The sequence below is a fragment of the Mytilus galloprovincialis genome, chromosome 6 (genome assembly GCF_965363235.1).
Source record: "Mytilus galloprovincialis chromosome 6, xbMytGall1.hap1.1, whole genome shotgun sequence".
Lineage (NCBI taxonomy): Eukaryota > Metazoa > Mollusca > Bivalvia > Mytilida > Mytilidae > Mytilus > Mytilus galloprovincialis.
Window position 1 is genome coordinate 97,872,220 of NC_134843.1, and position 17,135 is coordinate 97,889,354.

The following is a 17,135-nucleotide window of genomic DNA, read 5'->3' on the forward strand; positions in this document are numbered from 1 at the left end:
AAAATATGTATACTAGTTCAGAGATAATGGACGCCATACTAAACTCCGAATTATACACAAGAAACTAGAATTAAAAATCATACAAGACTAACAAATGCCAGAGGCTCCTGACTTGGGACAGGCACAAAATTGTGCATACATAGTCTTACCTTAAAATAGCAAAAATTAAAACTGCCTCAAAATATCCTTATTTACCAAATTGCTCTACTGAACAACACTCACATGTTTGAAGTGAAACTAAAACATTCATTAACATTCCTATTGTGTTATAATATTTTTGGCAAACGATTTATATTTCATAGTGTGGTAGACCATATGTACTTGGTCAGTGTAGAGAATGTGGACTACAGATTGGAGGGGAACGTCATGTACTAAGAACAGATAATGTTATAGATTCTGGGTAAGTTGTTAAGAGTTTTGCATAATGGTTCTGGGTTATGAATTATTATGTATTATCTTATGAACACTTATCATATATACATAGAAATTTGATAGGATGATTTAAGAGGTCTAGAAAAAATGAATTAACACCAGTTTATAAAGCTATTTATTTGATATAGGAAGTAAGGACTCTTCATGGCTTAGTCATTTTTGTTGCAAAGCTTCTTGTTATTATAATCCTTATATTCATTCTAATTACACTAGGATAGAACATCCTTCTTACATTTTATAAAAAAACAATATGACATTATGTTTCAGAGGTGACAGGACAGAGACAGGACATATTTTAGGTAGAGCCACAAATCTTGGTCTGATAACAGCTCCAGAGAGGCAGTTAAACAGAGCTTCTTTTGCTATACTTAGATTACTTACTCATATCTCCATGTACATTGGAGCAAATACGAATATACAGGTAATTTAAACTTGCATCTGTCTAAATTTTGCCACATGGTAAATAAGTAATGCCCTGTCTTCAGATATCAAGATTAAATTTACACTTGTCATCAAATCTGTATTATGGATTCAAACTCTATTTATACAGTGCAACTTAACAAAGTTGTAATTTTTCTCTGTGGATCTATTTGTAATAAAGAGTGCAAAAGTCAGCAATATTGTTATGGCCCAGTCATGGGGGAGGGGACTTAAGTAATTCAACCTTGTCAACCTGTACTTCAGTACATATGTCTATCCATCTGGATATGCCAACATCAGTTTCTGATTGTTACTAAAGTTTGCCTCAACCAAATATCATTGAACTAATACAAAAATCCTTTTCCCTCTGTCATTATTGTTTTAGCTTTAATTCATTGTTATGAATTTGAACTGAAAATGGGGGCCATAGCCTAAATGCTTAAAAATACCACATGGAGAGATATAATGTTTATTGTAACATAAATTTATTTATTTCTCAGGCTGTTGGTCAGTCCATAAAACCCAATATAGAGGAGGCTGAGGTTGGTAGATATATACTGGAACATATTGACCTTGATATGACCTCTATACAAAATATCCTGGGTAAAAATAAGGATGATATATTGTTGATAGTTCATCATCTGCTAGCAAAGATGATGGAAGAACACACAATGGCAGTTATAGGTAGGATTATTTTTATTACTATGTGCTAATTTATGAATTGTCGAATTAATCAGCTTCTTCACGACAGCTATTATACCTAAGCGAATGGACTTTTGTTCTTCATCCTACCAATCTATCCATTTGTTTGTCAGTCTGTGCCTTTGTCTGTATTTCAATTTACCTGTCTGTTCATGTGTCTATGTGCTTGTGTTTGATTTTTCTCAATATCACAAAAATTAAAATCAGATTAGTCTAAAATGACAAAATGGCCATAATAAAGTCGCGCAATAATTACTGAAATTACAGAACACTTCTCTATGGATGTGCATATAGGAAAATTGATCCTGGATTTATATTCCCAAGGGAATGATAACCAAACTAAGTTATTTGAATATTGCAATGCATGGCAATAGTTTCTTGTGAGAACAAAACCTTCTAAGAAATGCATAGATATTAATGACACTTTACTCAGTTTTAGAAAGGTACATGAGAATGCAGAGCAAGCAATAAAAATCTTGTCCAATGTGCTTAAGGGGAGATAATCAAATTTATAAGAATGAGTGAACCTTTATGATAGGTATAGGAAGATGTGGTGTGAGTGCCAATGAGACAACTCTCCATCAAAATAACAATTTAAAAAAAGTAAACCATTATAGGTCAATGTACGACCTTCAACACGGATCCTTGGGTCACACCGAACAACAAGCTGTAAAGGGCCCCAAAATTACTAGTGTAAAACCATTCAAACGGGAAAACCAACGGTCTAATCTATATAAAATAAAAAACGAGAACAATGTATAAATTACATAAACAAACGACAACTACTGTACATCAGATTCTTGACTTAGGACAGGTGCAAACATTTGCAGCGGGATTAAACGTTTTAATGGATCCAAACCTTCTCTGTTTTTCTGAAACAATAGCATAACATCACAACATAGAAAAACACACATTAAAATATCAATTGGCAGGCTTAATCCGATCAAAAAACGTACATTAATACACTATAAACAAATAAATTTGATTTGCAATATCTGAATGCAAATGCACAGTTAATGAGTTCACTCACAGTTCTTGTTTAGGTTAAATTAGTAAGCCTGACTTGGTAATACTATTGTAATGATTATCTTTGATACTATACATTTGATTTTTAGAAAGCTTGACCATGTAAATATATTCAATTATCATGAAAATGATATGTTGAATGAAGTTTTAGTAATTTTAAGTTCTAATTCTTTTAAATTTCAGGAGAAGATTATCCAGTAGATATGTGTGGATTGTTAAACAAGAAGTCCAGATCAAAATGGGAAGATGAATTTGCCAAGAAATATATATCTCCAGTATTACAGGTAACTGATTACCTAAGAGTACAGTGGTCCAACTTAAAATATATATCTCCAGTATTACAGGTAGCTGATTACCACAGAATACAGTATTCCAACGTAAAATATATATCTCCAGTATTACAGGTAACTGATTACCTAAGAATACAGTGGTCCAACTTAAAATATATATCTCCAGTATTACAGGTAACTGATTACCACAGAATACAGTATTCCAACGTAAAATATATATCTCCAGTATTACAGGTAACTGATTACCACAGAATACAGTATTCCAACTTAAAATATATATCTCCAGTATTACAGGTAACTGATTACCACAGAATACAGTATTCCAACTTAAAATATATATCTCCAGTATTACAGGTAACTGATTACCACAGAATACAGTATTCCAACTTAAAATATATATCTCCATGATTACAGGTAACTGATTACCACAGAATACAGTGGTCCAACTTAAAATATATATCTCCAGTATTACAGGTAACTGATTACCACAGAATACAGTGGTCCAACTTAAAATATATATCTCCAGTATTACAGGTAACTGATTACCTAAGAATACAGTGGTCCAACTTAAAATATATATCTCCAGTATTACAGGTAACTGATTACCTAAGAATACAGTGGTCCAACTTAAAATATATATCTCCAGTATTACAGGTAACTGATTACCACAGAATACACTATTCCAACTTAAAATATATATCTCCAGTATTACAGGTAACTGATTACCACAGAATACAGTATTCCAACTTAAAATATATATCTCCAGTATTACAGGCAACTGATTACCACAGAATACAGTATTCCAACGTAAAATATATATCTCCAGTATTACAGGTAACTGATTACCTAAGAATACAGTGGTCCAACTTAAAATATATATCTCCAGTATTACAGGTAACTGATTACCACAGAATACACTATTCCAACTTAAAATATATATCTCCAGTATTACAGGTAACTGATTACCACAGAATACACTATTCCAACTTAAAATATATATCTCCAGTATTACAGGTAACTGATTACCACAGAATACAGTATTCCAACTTAAAATTCAATAGTTTCTGTATTGCCAAGCCTTAATATTTCTTAGTATAAAAATAAGGATAGCCAATGAGACAACTATCCACCAAAGTACAAATGAGGTGGATGTAGGCAATTATAGGCAACCATAAGGCCTTCAACAATGAGAAAATATCATGCCATAAGTTTTACTATGAAAGGCTCAGACATGAAATTATGAAACCATTCAGTTCAGTTCAAGAATTGTTTTTATTACTATCAAGACAATTTTGTATTTATTTTAATTAATGTTTTACTGCTTACAGAATATGGATCAAGTCTTAAAGCAAAGCAATGAGAAAATACAGAAAGATCAGAGACTTGGTAAAGATTTAATTATTAGGAACATTCTAGTAAAAACAAGGGACAGAACTATTCTGTGTCACTGCTAAATATTTAAATGATGACCTTAACATTATTATACCCAAGGTCTGAAGGAGGTGTAAACTGTTTGTATCTTTGTCCAATGAAATTTTTGTAACTTATTTAAAGAATTTCAAATCTTCAACTTGAAATTTGTCATCAAGCTACATGATCATGATTTGATACAACCCTTCATTTTAACAGATTATACTCTGCGACTTATTTCAAGATTAACTTTTTGTGATCAAGTCTGTATGGCAGTTTAATAATATAGGTTAACTATTTCGTGTCTGGAATGATTGAATTAAGTGTACATATCTTTCTGTATGGCTCATCTGACCTTGACCTCGTTTTCATAGTTCATTGGGTGTAGATGAATCGATGCATATTTAACTGCTACTTTTGGAATTTTATTTACTCTAGGTGCAGATGCACTATTACAGATTCTGTATGAAACAGACAAAGTACCAGAAAATCAGGATATCCTAAAACTACAAGATATCCCTGGAGTATGGAGATACAGGGATCTTATATCCATCAATCATCTCAGACAAAATCTGGAACGTTCAGAGGAGAAACTACCTGTACTTAGACTTTTCCTGAAAGAGGTAATAGGTGTAAATGTAACACAGAATTCTTATCTTTGTAAGTCATATACCCTCTCTACAAGAATTAATTACTACAAATTTTGGACGATTTAAAGGTATTTTAATAGTTTTGATGTGTTTTCAAATTTGTTTTCATGAGCCTCAGAATGAGAATTACATTGTAAGCATCAATCATACATTTTAATGAAGTTGCAACCAATATCAAATACTACTGAAATTACCATTGTGATCATGGATTATTTTTATTAATTTGTACATTAACTTTATTTGTTTTGGTTCTGAATTCTAATTGTTAATGTGTTTATAAAATGTACTTGTATAGTTCATAATAAAATATTGTTTAAATCAAGGAATAGCATGTTTAACTGTATTTTCTAAGAAGACTGTAAACAACAGATAGAAAAGAGATATATATCCCCCAAAGAAGTATATCGACCCCTGACTACGTCCTCAGTTGATATATCTTTGTATTGACCTAGCTCCTACAAAGGATAAAATTGTATAAAATTTCTTCCATATTTTATTTTTTTGTACACTCTAAATCTGTTACATACATCAAAAAGATATACTCATCTTTTGACCTTTTTTATTTACAGGAACATCATCTCAGAGCAATAAGATTTATACCAAGTATAATGAGACTACAGAGAATGTTAATACAGAAATATGGTAGAAAGTTAGACAGAGCAGAAGCTACCACTCTTAAAATACTGGATGTTAAACAAGACATGGAAAACGGTATGTATTGTCAAGTTTAAAGAAAAGACAAGAGATTACAACATTCATTTCTTAGACTACAGTCACAGTCATTAGACTATTGTAATACAGATAATAAAAATCAGTGTGATGCTGAAGGGAAATTCGTGTCTTTGGACATAATGTTAAACTTAGAATATGTTAAGCAATGTTGTCATGCAAAAATGCATCCTTATCATTATAGCAATGCAATGCATGTGACATCATTCATTTAAAAAACTATCTCAACATTTAAATGCACAAAATTAGTTTATTAACAACTTCATTATAAGCTTGTACCTGTAGGCTTGCTTGATATTCCTGCTGAAAAAGCCAGTATCAAAATTGAAAATACTGTTATTCTATTTGTATTATATTGTTTGGAAGTTTATACTTGGAAAAGATTAAAGAATATAGGATAATGTGTATTTGTCAACATACTTAGGATATGGAACAGGTGTACAGTACAAATGGCAATATATGATTTTTTTTCTCATTACAGATAGAAAAATTTACGAATTTGAACAATTGTTGAAAGATTTTACAGAGGCCTGGAGTTGTGTGAAAGGATCACTTAAAACAACTGGTAATAATTAATAGAAGTTAAGATTTTCTTTAATATTATTAGAGGCTATTGTTTATAGAGACTTAAAACAACTGGTAAGAATAAAAAAAAAGGCCAGATTATTAGAGGCTATTTAAACTTTATAAGTTACAGAGAACAGTTGTGACTTATCGCATTAGTTATTTGCATCATAAAGAGATTTTAAAAAAACAAGGAAAACTGTCTAGTAATAAAAATATGGTCTTCAATAATATAGAAAAATCTACACAAAATGCCAAGCTGTAAATTGTAAAATTTGCCTTAAAAAGCTGTCAAAAGATCTAACAGAGACTTTCAAGATCTGACACATGAACTTACTGCTCCAAATTACAAAAAAAATACTTTTGATTAAGACATCCACTGATGAGGTTCCTTACTGGAAACTGTTTTGGCAGTAGGCTTTTATTTCATTTTATTTTAACAGAAAAAGTCTGTTTAAATATTTCACACTGTTTATCCTATCTTCATATTGCAAATATAAGGGTAAAAAGTTCAAAGAAAAAATATGATACATGTATTGATGAATATTTGCACAGTTTGACAATTAAGTTTATGATTTTTCCCTGTATCTTTTCAGTCTGTTTGTTAGAGAACAATGTATTGTCTATTGACAAATCGTACTTCAGAGCAGCGATATCAGATGACACACCAATATCATACCTGATACCAACATATCGTGATGCTGGACTCTGTTCTTACATCTTGTTATATTTCTTGTTAAAGAAGCAAAACATGTTCATAGAACAGTACTGTTATCAAAGAAAACTCTCGTAAGTATGAAAAGTTAATATTGAATGTGGAGCAGGATATGTTTAACAAATATATATAGTCTTTCATTGTGTAAAATTAGTAACAGGACATTTTTAACCATTTTATATTGAGTTATAATATTGCTTCTTTGAACATTGTTTTGAAGTTTGGAATATTTTTTATATATGCAAGACTGAAATCTATGGCATTTCCAAATCTATGGCAGATTTCTAATCTATGGCAAATGTGACGTTACAAACGCCAAACAACTCAAATCTATGGCAGATTTTTGTTTTCTCCAAATCTATTGCTGATCTTTAAATAGCGTAATTTCCCTCTACAACATTTTCGAATGGTTTAGAGGAAGATGTGACTTATTATCCGGATGAGGGACAAAATGTTCCATACTGACCGAAACCTGCGATGAATAAGGGCACCGCTGTTTTCAGTACCGGTTATTTTTTAAAAGAAGTTGTTGTAAATATTTGACTGTCTACGGCTGGCAAAGATTATCATGAAAGTGAAAGATAAAATTACCAGATACCAATATGATTTAAATGGTCGTTAAATAAAACATATGTCTTAATGATGAAATAAATACTGGTCTTAATGATGAAATAAATACTGTTCTGTATTAAGGTATATGATTTCATCATTTATGAAATTTGTTCTTTGCAATCACAATTTGGTTGGCCATTATGGAATGTTTATTTCACAAATGTTTATAAACATACTCTTTGGTCGGGTTGTTGTCTCTTTGACACATTTCCCATTTCAATTTTCAATTTTATCCTGTACATTTCCGACTTGTTATTGTCATTGGTCATATGTACTGCATTGTTTTCCATTTGCACACAATTTCCCTTAGATTTGGAAAAAAAAAAATCTGCCATAGATTCGGATTGTAAAAAAACTGTCATAGATTTCGGACCCACCATAGCCTTGAGTCCTACATATATGTTTTAGTATTTCTAATTTTAGGGCAGAAAGTCTTCCAAAAGTTCATGTGAAGGACATATCTTCAGCCCATTTAATCAGTTACCATCCAGACAAAGACCTGTTACCCATGGTGTTGGCTAACTGTAACTACACATTTGAAGTTGGACAGGGAACCAGAATTGATTATAACTTTACCAACCTAGAGAGACAACTGATGGATAGATTCCTCTTCTCAAAGTCAATTATAACTGGAATAGCAGAGGTCAGAATTTAAAGTGTTCATAGTTTTTCCTTGAACTGTCGGAGCATCCTCTTCACTTGCCATCTCTCATTTTTTTTTTATAAATTAGGGCCCTGTCGAAATGGGGGACTCCCTATAGTGATCAGTCTGTCGATCTGTCTGTCCATCCGTAACAAATTGTGTCTATTCTATATGTTGAGAACAGTTATGATTTCAAAGTTTATACTCGACATGTATATTAACAAACACATAATGTATGTACAACTTCCTAGGTCAAAGGTCAAGGTCAAAAACTCAAAAACTTTGACAACCCCATGTTCTATGGTAAAGATACAAATTTTTACCACACGTTATTGCCAGCAGGGCCCACAGAGATAGCTCCCAACTCAATGATATATAGTTTGATCTCCTTGTCAACTTTTAATAAAGACAAAGAAATTAAAATTATCAGTAGTTACGGCTGCAATGTTCCTAGCATTAGACTGCCATGGTTTAAAAGACCATTTCATTACAGGGTATTGGTTTGAGCAAAATTAAAAAGGTAGTTTAAAAAATAGATCAGGAATGTATCAACTTCAATGAATTTTGTTATGCATTACTTGTGTTCTGAATTGTCTTAACTTACACACACAAGGGAGTGAACTAGCAATACTGAATGGATTTTCTTTTAATTTTGGTCTTTTCAATAGATAAGTAATTGATATGACAATACCTTTCAAAGTACTGAGGTAGTGCAAAATTATTTTGTAATTTTGAAAATGATTTGTTTTTCAGATAGAAACAATCACATACAGATCAGAATCTACAAATGCTGTTGTTTTTAAAACTTTATGTGACAAGGTCCAACAAGTAAGTAATATATATTTTGTAAGAAAAGTTTGATTTGTTTAATTAAGCCATACAAATAGTCTCTAAACTAGACTTTTGAGTAAACTGGACATCTGCCTTAACAGAACATTGTATAAATTTGACACCTGAGTCAACTTGATAAATAAAGAACTGAAGAAGGCGAATGGCCAAAACGTCTCAAAAAATTGGTTTATTGATACAATTATATAAAGTATATTCCCTATTGGAATTTTGAAAACAATTGATAAATCTGTTAAGTGCACATCTTTCTAAACTAAACTGAGTAGTCATCTATAAATTAACCTGTGCAGAAGGAGCACCTGCCTAATCTGAACAAAATGTCCAAACAAGGAAGGAAGGGAATTTGTCAGGTTCCACTGTTAATGTTTAAAAAAATATCCATACAAAGTTTAATTTACAACAACTATGATATTTTTTTTATTTGACAGGAAAGATTAAATCCGGCAGTGAGAAGTCAGATTTGTGCCGAGATACGTATGAAGCCTGCAGCAGACTTGTGGGAAAGCTTGGATAAGTTAGACATTGCAATCAGTTTCCTAAAGTCTGTTGGTTCTGATCCTGACAGTTCTCTCAGTGACTTCATCACAAATACTCTCAAGATAGATAATCCATTTTCAAGTCCGAAGGTGAGGGTTGAAACATAAATAATTAATAACGTACCAAAAATGATTGTTTACAGGAAGGTAATTTTTTACGTGTGATCTGTGATCACTTTGATTTGATCTACACTGTTTACAGATATGAATCTATTGATTTATTATAACATGAAGAAACAAACAAATACAGTCAAACCTGCTGTAATGGTCACCTCAGTGAAAGCTTGTCTAAGCAGGTCAACTTCTTATTTTATAGCTGTAGTTATACCCAATTTTAAATGAGAATGGAAATGGGGAATATATCATAGAGACAACAACCCGACCAAAGATCAAAAGGTCACCTATGACTTCAACCCAGAGAGAAAACCGAGCACCCTGAGATGGGCATCAGCTGGCCTCTAAATAAAAATGTGTACTAACGTCAAATGGAGGATCAGTTTTCTCTTGTCCCGATATTTATATACAGGTTTGCACTTTATAATGAGCTTTAGGCATATTACTTGGTATCCAAATGAACAAAAAATATGTTGTATTTTATTTCCATGGAATTCCACATAGTAAGCTGTTCAGCATTAAATGTTTATATAATAATTACAGGCACAACAGTCCAGCAGGTGTAAACATACCATGTCATTATGGATGACATTAGCATTGGAAAGAGCCAAAGAAATAGCTAAAAATAATAGAGTAAGTATATAGTACCATTTTTACATCTCAGCTTGTGTAAAAGATACTTTTCAACCTCAAAAGCCCAAAAGCTGAATTTTATTTTAAAGACTTCACATTCTAAAATTTCTGTCTGTCAGTTGGTCTGCTCGTCTTTAAGTGCAACTCCCCCTTAACAAATTGATAGATTTTGGAAATAATCTCTGGTAACGGCAAATCCTTCTAAACAACTTGACAGACATTGATTAAACTTTACGTAGTTGTAGAACACAACATTAGTATATACTTAAAGGAGTATATGCTTAAGGGGAGATAATCACTTATTAACTTCAATATAACAGTATGTTGTTATAGTCTCTTGTAAACCCAAATCCTCATAAACAACTGGACAGATATTGATGAAACTTTACACAGTTTTAGAACACTGTCTGCAATATGCACATGTTCTATATGAAAATGGGAGGTATTAGAATATGCAGGGTTTGGGTATACTTGCATTAATTTTTAAAAAAAAACATAGTTTAAATGCAGCATTTTCTGAAAAGCTTAAAAAGTAACCTTGTACTTTATTCCATTGTGCAAAAACATTAATGATATACAAGGGAATAGACAACATGAGTCAGGGGGCAGGAACCAGGACCTCTCCATATATATATGTTACATATGAATCAACGGTGTTTATTTTTTTATGTTTGAGATATATTGGGACTTATCTCATGCCTTCTATATTTCCCATCAGTTGATTCCAGATATGTCACTATATCTGAATGTTTTAGAAACCTTTTGCAGTGTTGATGCAACACAAAATCGTTAAACTCAGGTAATTTTTCTTTTTTAAATCAAAAAGAGTTATCTCCCAATAGCAAAAAGTTCCAGCATACATTAAATATTTTTTGAACATTGTACCTTGAAAGTAAATTTGATTTGAAAACATCTAAACCAAATATTACATTATCACAATAGAGCTCTGGAAGCTTGTTCGGCTGTATAAGCTTTGATAACCAAGGAAATTACTTTCTAATCATTTGGGGTAGTATGCATAATTGTTTCTCCATGGGCGGTAATGATAACGTTTTCTTCTGTAGCTCAGCCCATATCGTAAACTTTTATATGTATGATGGCTTGTTTCGAAACTGAGACATTTTCACAAGTGTAGTTAAATTTTCGGGGTAAGAAGTGTGATTCATTTTTCCGTAAATTAGCATACCCCGAAAATCCTTTCGTGATGCAGCTGACTTCATGGTAAAAAGTCCCTTTTTTCACACAATAACTTCTTTGAAAATTTAATACTTTAAATACATATAAATTAACTCCATAGTTTTTTACACAACTATTCTAAGGTTCTATACTTTCCAGATCAACACGCTCAGTCACTTGTTAAAAATTGAAACATGTCCAATATTACTACACAAATATTTTATGTTTACACACAATTTTTATGTTCCTCGATTGGAGGCGCATTAGGAATATTGTCCCATTAGTTTTTTTTTATTGAATGGGAGTTGTCATGAATTTTTTTTAAGTAAATTTAAAACAATAAAATAACCTTGGTTTACATTGCAAATATTAAAATTGGTATGTGGAGACCCACCTTGACGTGATAAGCCATTCTTCTAAAAATTTCAGAAGCATTATATCCTTTACATTTTTGCTTTTCCTTTCCAGAAAGCCTTTGAAGGAATCTCAGAAAATTTCAAGAAAAATTTAACAGAGGAACAAAGAAAAGTTATTATTGAATTTATTAACAGTTTACCCATAGAACAAATAGACACATTGGTGGAAGTGATATTTGAGTGTATTGTTTTCAAGGTGGATGTTCCACAGGATGACGAGGAGGAAGAATTGTTCTCTAAAGTCAGGTATGTAGTGAAGTATCAAGAAATGAGGGAGGATATGTGGTTGATTCATTTATTGTATTATTTTTGCATTATTGTTGTAACACATGTGTACAATTATTCATCTGCCCTTCTTGACAGAATTAGTATTACATATTATAAGACACTGTATGTATGTTAGGCGACCAACAATCAATCAATCACATTTTTAAGAGAAAAACTTTTCCCATGCTTAGGTATAGATTTAAAGAGTTCATGATAGTATACTAATGTTATTTCTAATATTATATGTTTTTCAAATAGTTTCACAAATTTCAAATTTCACCACTGTGACCTGCATTTCAAACAAATACAACATTTGTTATGTTTTTTTCTTGAAATTATCCCCTAAACTTGAAATGGTAGAAATGAAATATTTATGATATATCACCACTGCACTCCTTGTTTTACACAATTCTTTTACAAATACATAAGTGATGATTTATTCCTTACTTAGTGACCAATTTAATGTATGGCTTGCCATCAGTATTTTACAAACACATCATATATATAGATTTTATATACTTCCAGCTTTCATGATACCTTGATTGGGTATATGGATACCTGTCCCTATGAAGAAGATAAGCAGTTAGATGAAACGCTGAAGGAAGTTATTGATCTAATACCATCAGATGATCAGTTTGGTGTTGTTACATGTCAGTCTGTGGAGTTCTGGCATTTAGTCCAGAAAATTAACTTGGATAAACAGAAAAGGAAACATTAGAGAATTTCTATAAGATATTCACACATACACTGACTATGATGTGCCATATATATATATAGTTTTGTATTTTCAAACCAAAGATATGTATACTTTTCCTTAAAGGAGTCTACTTTATGTTTTGCAATTTATTTCAAAGATATTTAAGATTATGTGCCTTACAAAAATATATGTACATGTATTTTTATAAAATGGGAACAATTTGTTTTTGTTTAGTTGTTATGTCAAGATTTTTAACTTATTGTTTGTGTTGGATTTTTAAGTTATTTTCAGTAATTCTGTGGCAAGATGAATATTTTCAGCCATATATGTCCGTAATTGACACTAAACCACAATGCACCATCCTCACATCCAATAATTGAAAACTATTGTGTCCGTCTCTATTGTCAAACAGTGAGTTTAAAGATCACAAATAAAACATATTGAAAAAAATATATAAGATGTTTTTTAAGTGTTTTTGTTTTTTTAATGAATTTATTATTGTGTGTGTTGATATTTATATTTGTATGTTCACAACTTGTCTTTCAGTACAATATTGTGTTCAATAATGAAATGTTTTGTTTGTGTGTATGATATTGTATAATGATAAGGGTAATTCTGTGATTTACATGTAAAGGATATACAATTTGAGATCATCTGATGTATTGGTGAATATTTATCAGAATTATTGTGATGTTGCCAATTTATTGTAATTTGATATATTTTGACACAGCATGTTTTTCTCTTAAATATTTTGTTAAAGTTATGACATTGTATTATAACATTTTAGAAGCTGTTGTCAATTTTGATAATGCAAAATTGAAATTACATGTATGTTTCATTTTTTCTCTATTCTCTATTTGTTTATTTAATCACTTTTTTATACCTAGTACATTTCTATAAGTTTTCCACAGTTGCATATACATATATTTTAAGTTTCCTTAAAGATTTATGCAATTTTTTATGTATATGGATTAATACATTTAATTTCAATCAACTTGAGGAGAGGCTTTGTAATTTTTTTACCCTCTCCTCCAATAATATTCAGAATTTAAGGAGCATTATACATAACCATAGCTAATATATCATGATAACTTGCAACCAAATAAAAGATATTTTCAATTTGTTTTGATAACACTTTCAATCGAAGTGTGAAAATTTCCATCTAAAAAAGGTAATAAAAAAAATAAATACATCGTATTAAAACTGAAGGTATAAATTTTTTAACATTTTTTGAAACCAAAATGTCCTTTAATGTTAACAGTTGTACTGTCCAATACTTTTATAAATTCCTGCTATCATTGTCTACTGTTGTGTTTGAGATTTTTATTTTAGCATAACTCAATTTATAGTTCTGTGATATAGATTTTAAATATTTTACTAACATCAGTAATGATTTGTAAAGGGAGATAATCAATTGTTACTTAAAAATGTTAAGATTTGTATCAAAAGTAATTGTGATAAATTGTAAAGATATGTTTTTCATTGTTATTATTTTTTTTATAAGAAGTGCTAGATCAAAGTATTATGTATAAGAAGATTCCAAATGGTGGTCCAAATAATTTTGATTACTTTATTATTTTATGAAAATATTTGTTTTCTTATATTATGACTGTGTGATGTTTTGTGATGCTAAAAGGGAACATTGTTTTATAAAGTTTTCTTATTAAATGATTTTTTTAAATCAAATAAACTGTGTCCTTCTGTCCCTGCGTTGTAATCACAACTATAACATTTTTCACTGCATTGACAGCAATCTATGTACAGCCACTGATTTACAGACTCCAAAACAAGGAATAGGCACACATAGAATGTAGCTAGGTTAAACATGTTCTATGTACAGTCACTGATTTACAGACTCCCAACAAGGAACAGGCATACATAGAATGTAGCTAGGTTAAACATGTTCAACTCCAACCTAGGAAAGTGGTATGCAACATAAGAACTATAAAAAAAAAAAAGACAAAAAGTACCAATTTACGAATACTCAAATTGCTGAATGCTGGCTAAACGTTCATTACAACTACCTGGTAATGAATAAACTGAGTCTTCAAATACTTCTCTATCAGTCAGTGCAAATAAAGTGACATACATCTACCATACAACATTTGAAAGATAGATATATCATTAACAGTCATACCATATCTTATTATTAAGGACTTTCATCTGTTCATCTATATAGGATTTGCGTACTTTCTCTTTCACACACATAACTTGATTAGTGATCTTATTTTATTTTCAGGAAAATTACAATCAATAAATAAGTGCCTAAAGCAAATTTAGAATGTATGTTCCTACTTCAGTAGCTAGGCCACTCTCCTCTATGATTATGTAGATGATGTAGTTCTCCATATATTGGTACAAGATTTTCATGGAATTCTTATCTTCACCCTGATGATTTTCATACATGTGCAGGAAAAGGTTCAAAAGGTCAATCAATTATATACACTTTACACTGTATCGTTGTTTGTATTTTATAGCAATAGTGCACACGCTGAAATGTTTAGTCTTCTTTACTAACCATTGATATTATGTTGAACTGTTACATAAACTTATTCACATGATCCAAGAAAATGAGGTCAAGGTCATTAAACCAAACAAGAAATAGATTGTAAACCTTACAATCATTCAATATTCTAAATATAGTTGAGCTGTTGCTTATAGTTTCTAAGAAACAGACTTAACCAAGAAAACTAAACATTGACCAATAAACAATGAAAATGAGGTCAAGGTCAGATGAACCATGCTAGGCAAACATGAACAGCTTACAATCCTTCCGTACAACAAATATAGTTGACCTATTGCATATGGTTTTCTAAAAAACAGACCAAACACATAAGCTTACCACTGAGCAATGAACTGTGAAAATGAGGTCATGGTCATAAGTAACTGAGACTGACATGTACATCATAAAATATTTCCAAATATAGTTGACCTATTGCATAAAGTATTAGAAAAAAGACCATAACTCAAAAACTTAAATTTGACCACTGACCCATGAAAATGAGGTCAAGGTCAGATGACACATGCACGTTGGACATGTACAACTTACAATCCTTCCATACACTAAATATACTAGACCTATTGCTTATAGTATCTGAGATATGGACTCAACCACCAAAACTTGTTCACTGTTGGTTAAAATGAGGTTATCCTATTACTCGTAATTCGAGAGAAATTATCTTTACAAAAAAAAATAACTTTTTTTCAAGTTGTCACTGAACCATGAAAATGAGGTCAAGGACAATGGACATGTGACAGATGGAAACTTCATTACATAAGGCATCTATATATAAAGTATGAAGCAACCAGGTGTTCCACCCTCTAAAATATAAAGTTTTTACAATGTAAGCTAAAGCCGTAGCCACCATGTTCCATGTTGAGCTTTCTGCCACAAAAGTCGCAGGCTTGACAAAAATAGGTACATTTGCCAAAATGTCTTGGCTGCTTTAGTGACCATTAGTTTTATGTTGAAAGTCTTAAAGATACAAGTATCACATAAACTTAACATTTTTAATGATCCATAACAATGACATCAAGGTCAGATAAATTCTGTCTGGTAGACATGTACACCTTACAATTATTCTATACACCAAATAAGGTTTGATCTACTGCTAATGGTAATTGAAAAACAGACCAAAGCACAAAAAATTAACATTGACCAATGAACCCTAAAGATAAGGTCAGGGTCAGATGATGCCAGCCTAACAGACATTTTCGTCTAACAATCATTCCTACAACACATATAGCTGACCTACTGCTTAAAGTACTTAAAGCTCAGTGGAAAAAATGCATGAAAATTTGAAACAGAAGTGAGTTGGATAGACCTGCATAGCACAAACCGAACATTGACTAATTGTTACTAATGAAAATGAGGTCAATTTCAGAGTTAACCTGCAGACTGACATGCACCCCTTACAATCATTCCATACACTACATGAAGTTGGCCTACTGCTTATTGTATCTGATAGACCAATTTGATAACACAACTTTTACCTTGATCACTCATCCATTTGTGCCACTTTGGAAGGTGCAGTTAAAATTCTCACAGACAGGTACTGACTGAATATGTTAATAAGTTTTGAGATTCATTCCAAAAGGGTCTTTTTAGAATGACTAGGTCTCTGCATATGAACTTCTGAAAATAAGTATATCAGTTTATTTGATTAAAGAAAACATACATGTGGTATGCTTATGTGATATTTGCTTATTGTTGAAGGTGGCCTATATATGTAATCATTTGGTCTCTGATAATGT

General features: G+C 31.3%; 1 protein-coding gene across 1 annotated transcript in view; it reads left to right on the top strand.

Moving 5' to 3' along the window:
* The window catches only part of LOC143081086 (E3 ubiquitin-protein ligase rnf213-alpha-like), a 95,121-nt gene extending 80,564 nt beyond the window's left edge, over window positions 1-14,557 (top strand). Inside the window, exons 68-82 of the mRNA XM_076257322.1 lie at window positions 303-400; window positions 700-853; window positions 1,353-1,536; window positions 2,764-2,864; window positions 4,199-4,256; window positions 4,719-4,903; window positions 5,500-5,650; window positions 6,141-6,224; window positions 6,820-7,012; window positions 7,974-8,193; window positions 8,947-9,021; window positions 9,471-9,668; window positions 10,236-10,325; window positions 11,970-12,163; window positions 12,710-14,557. Of these exons, the coding sequence (XP_076113437.1) occupies window positions 303-400; window positions 700-853; window positions 1,353-1,536; window positions 2,764-2,864; window positions 4,199-4,256; window positions 4,719-4,903; window positions 5,500-5,650; window positions 6,141-6,224; window positions 6,820-7,012; window positions 7,974-8,193; window positions 8,947-9,021; window positions 9,471-9,668; window positions 10,236-10,325; window positions 11,970-12,163; window positions 12,710-12,902 (2,178 nt within the window). The 3' untranslated portion in view covers window positions 12,903-14,557. The remainder of the gene's footprint in view (window positions 1-302; window positions 401-699; window positions 854-1,352; window positions 1,537-2,763; window positions 2,865-4,198; window positions 4,257-4,718; window positions 4,904-5,499; window positions 5,651-6,140; window positions 6,225-6,819; window positions 7,013-7,973; window positions 8,194-8,946; window positions 9,022-9,470; window positions 9,669-10,235; window positions 10,326-11,969; window positions 12,164-12,709) is intronic.
* Window positions 14,558-17,135: the final 2,578 nt, after the last annotated feature.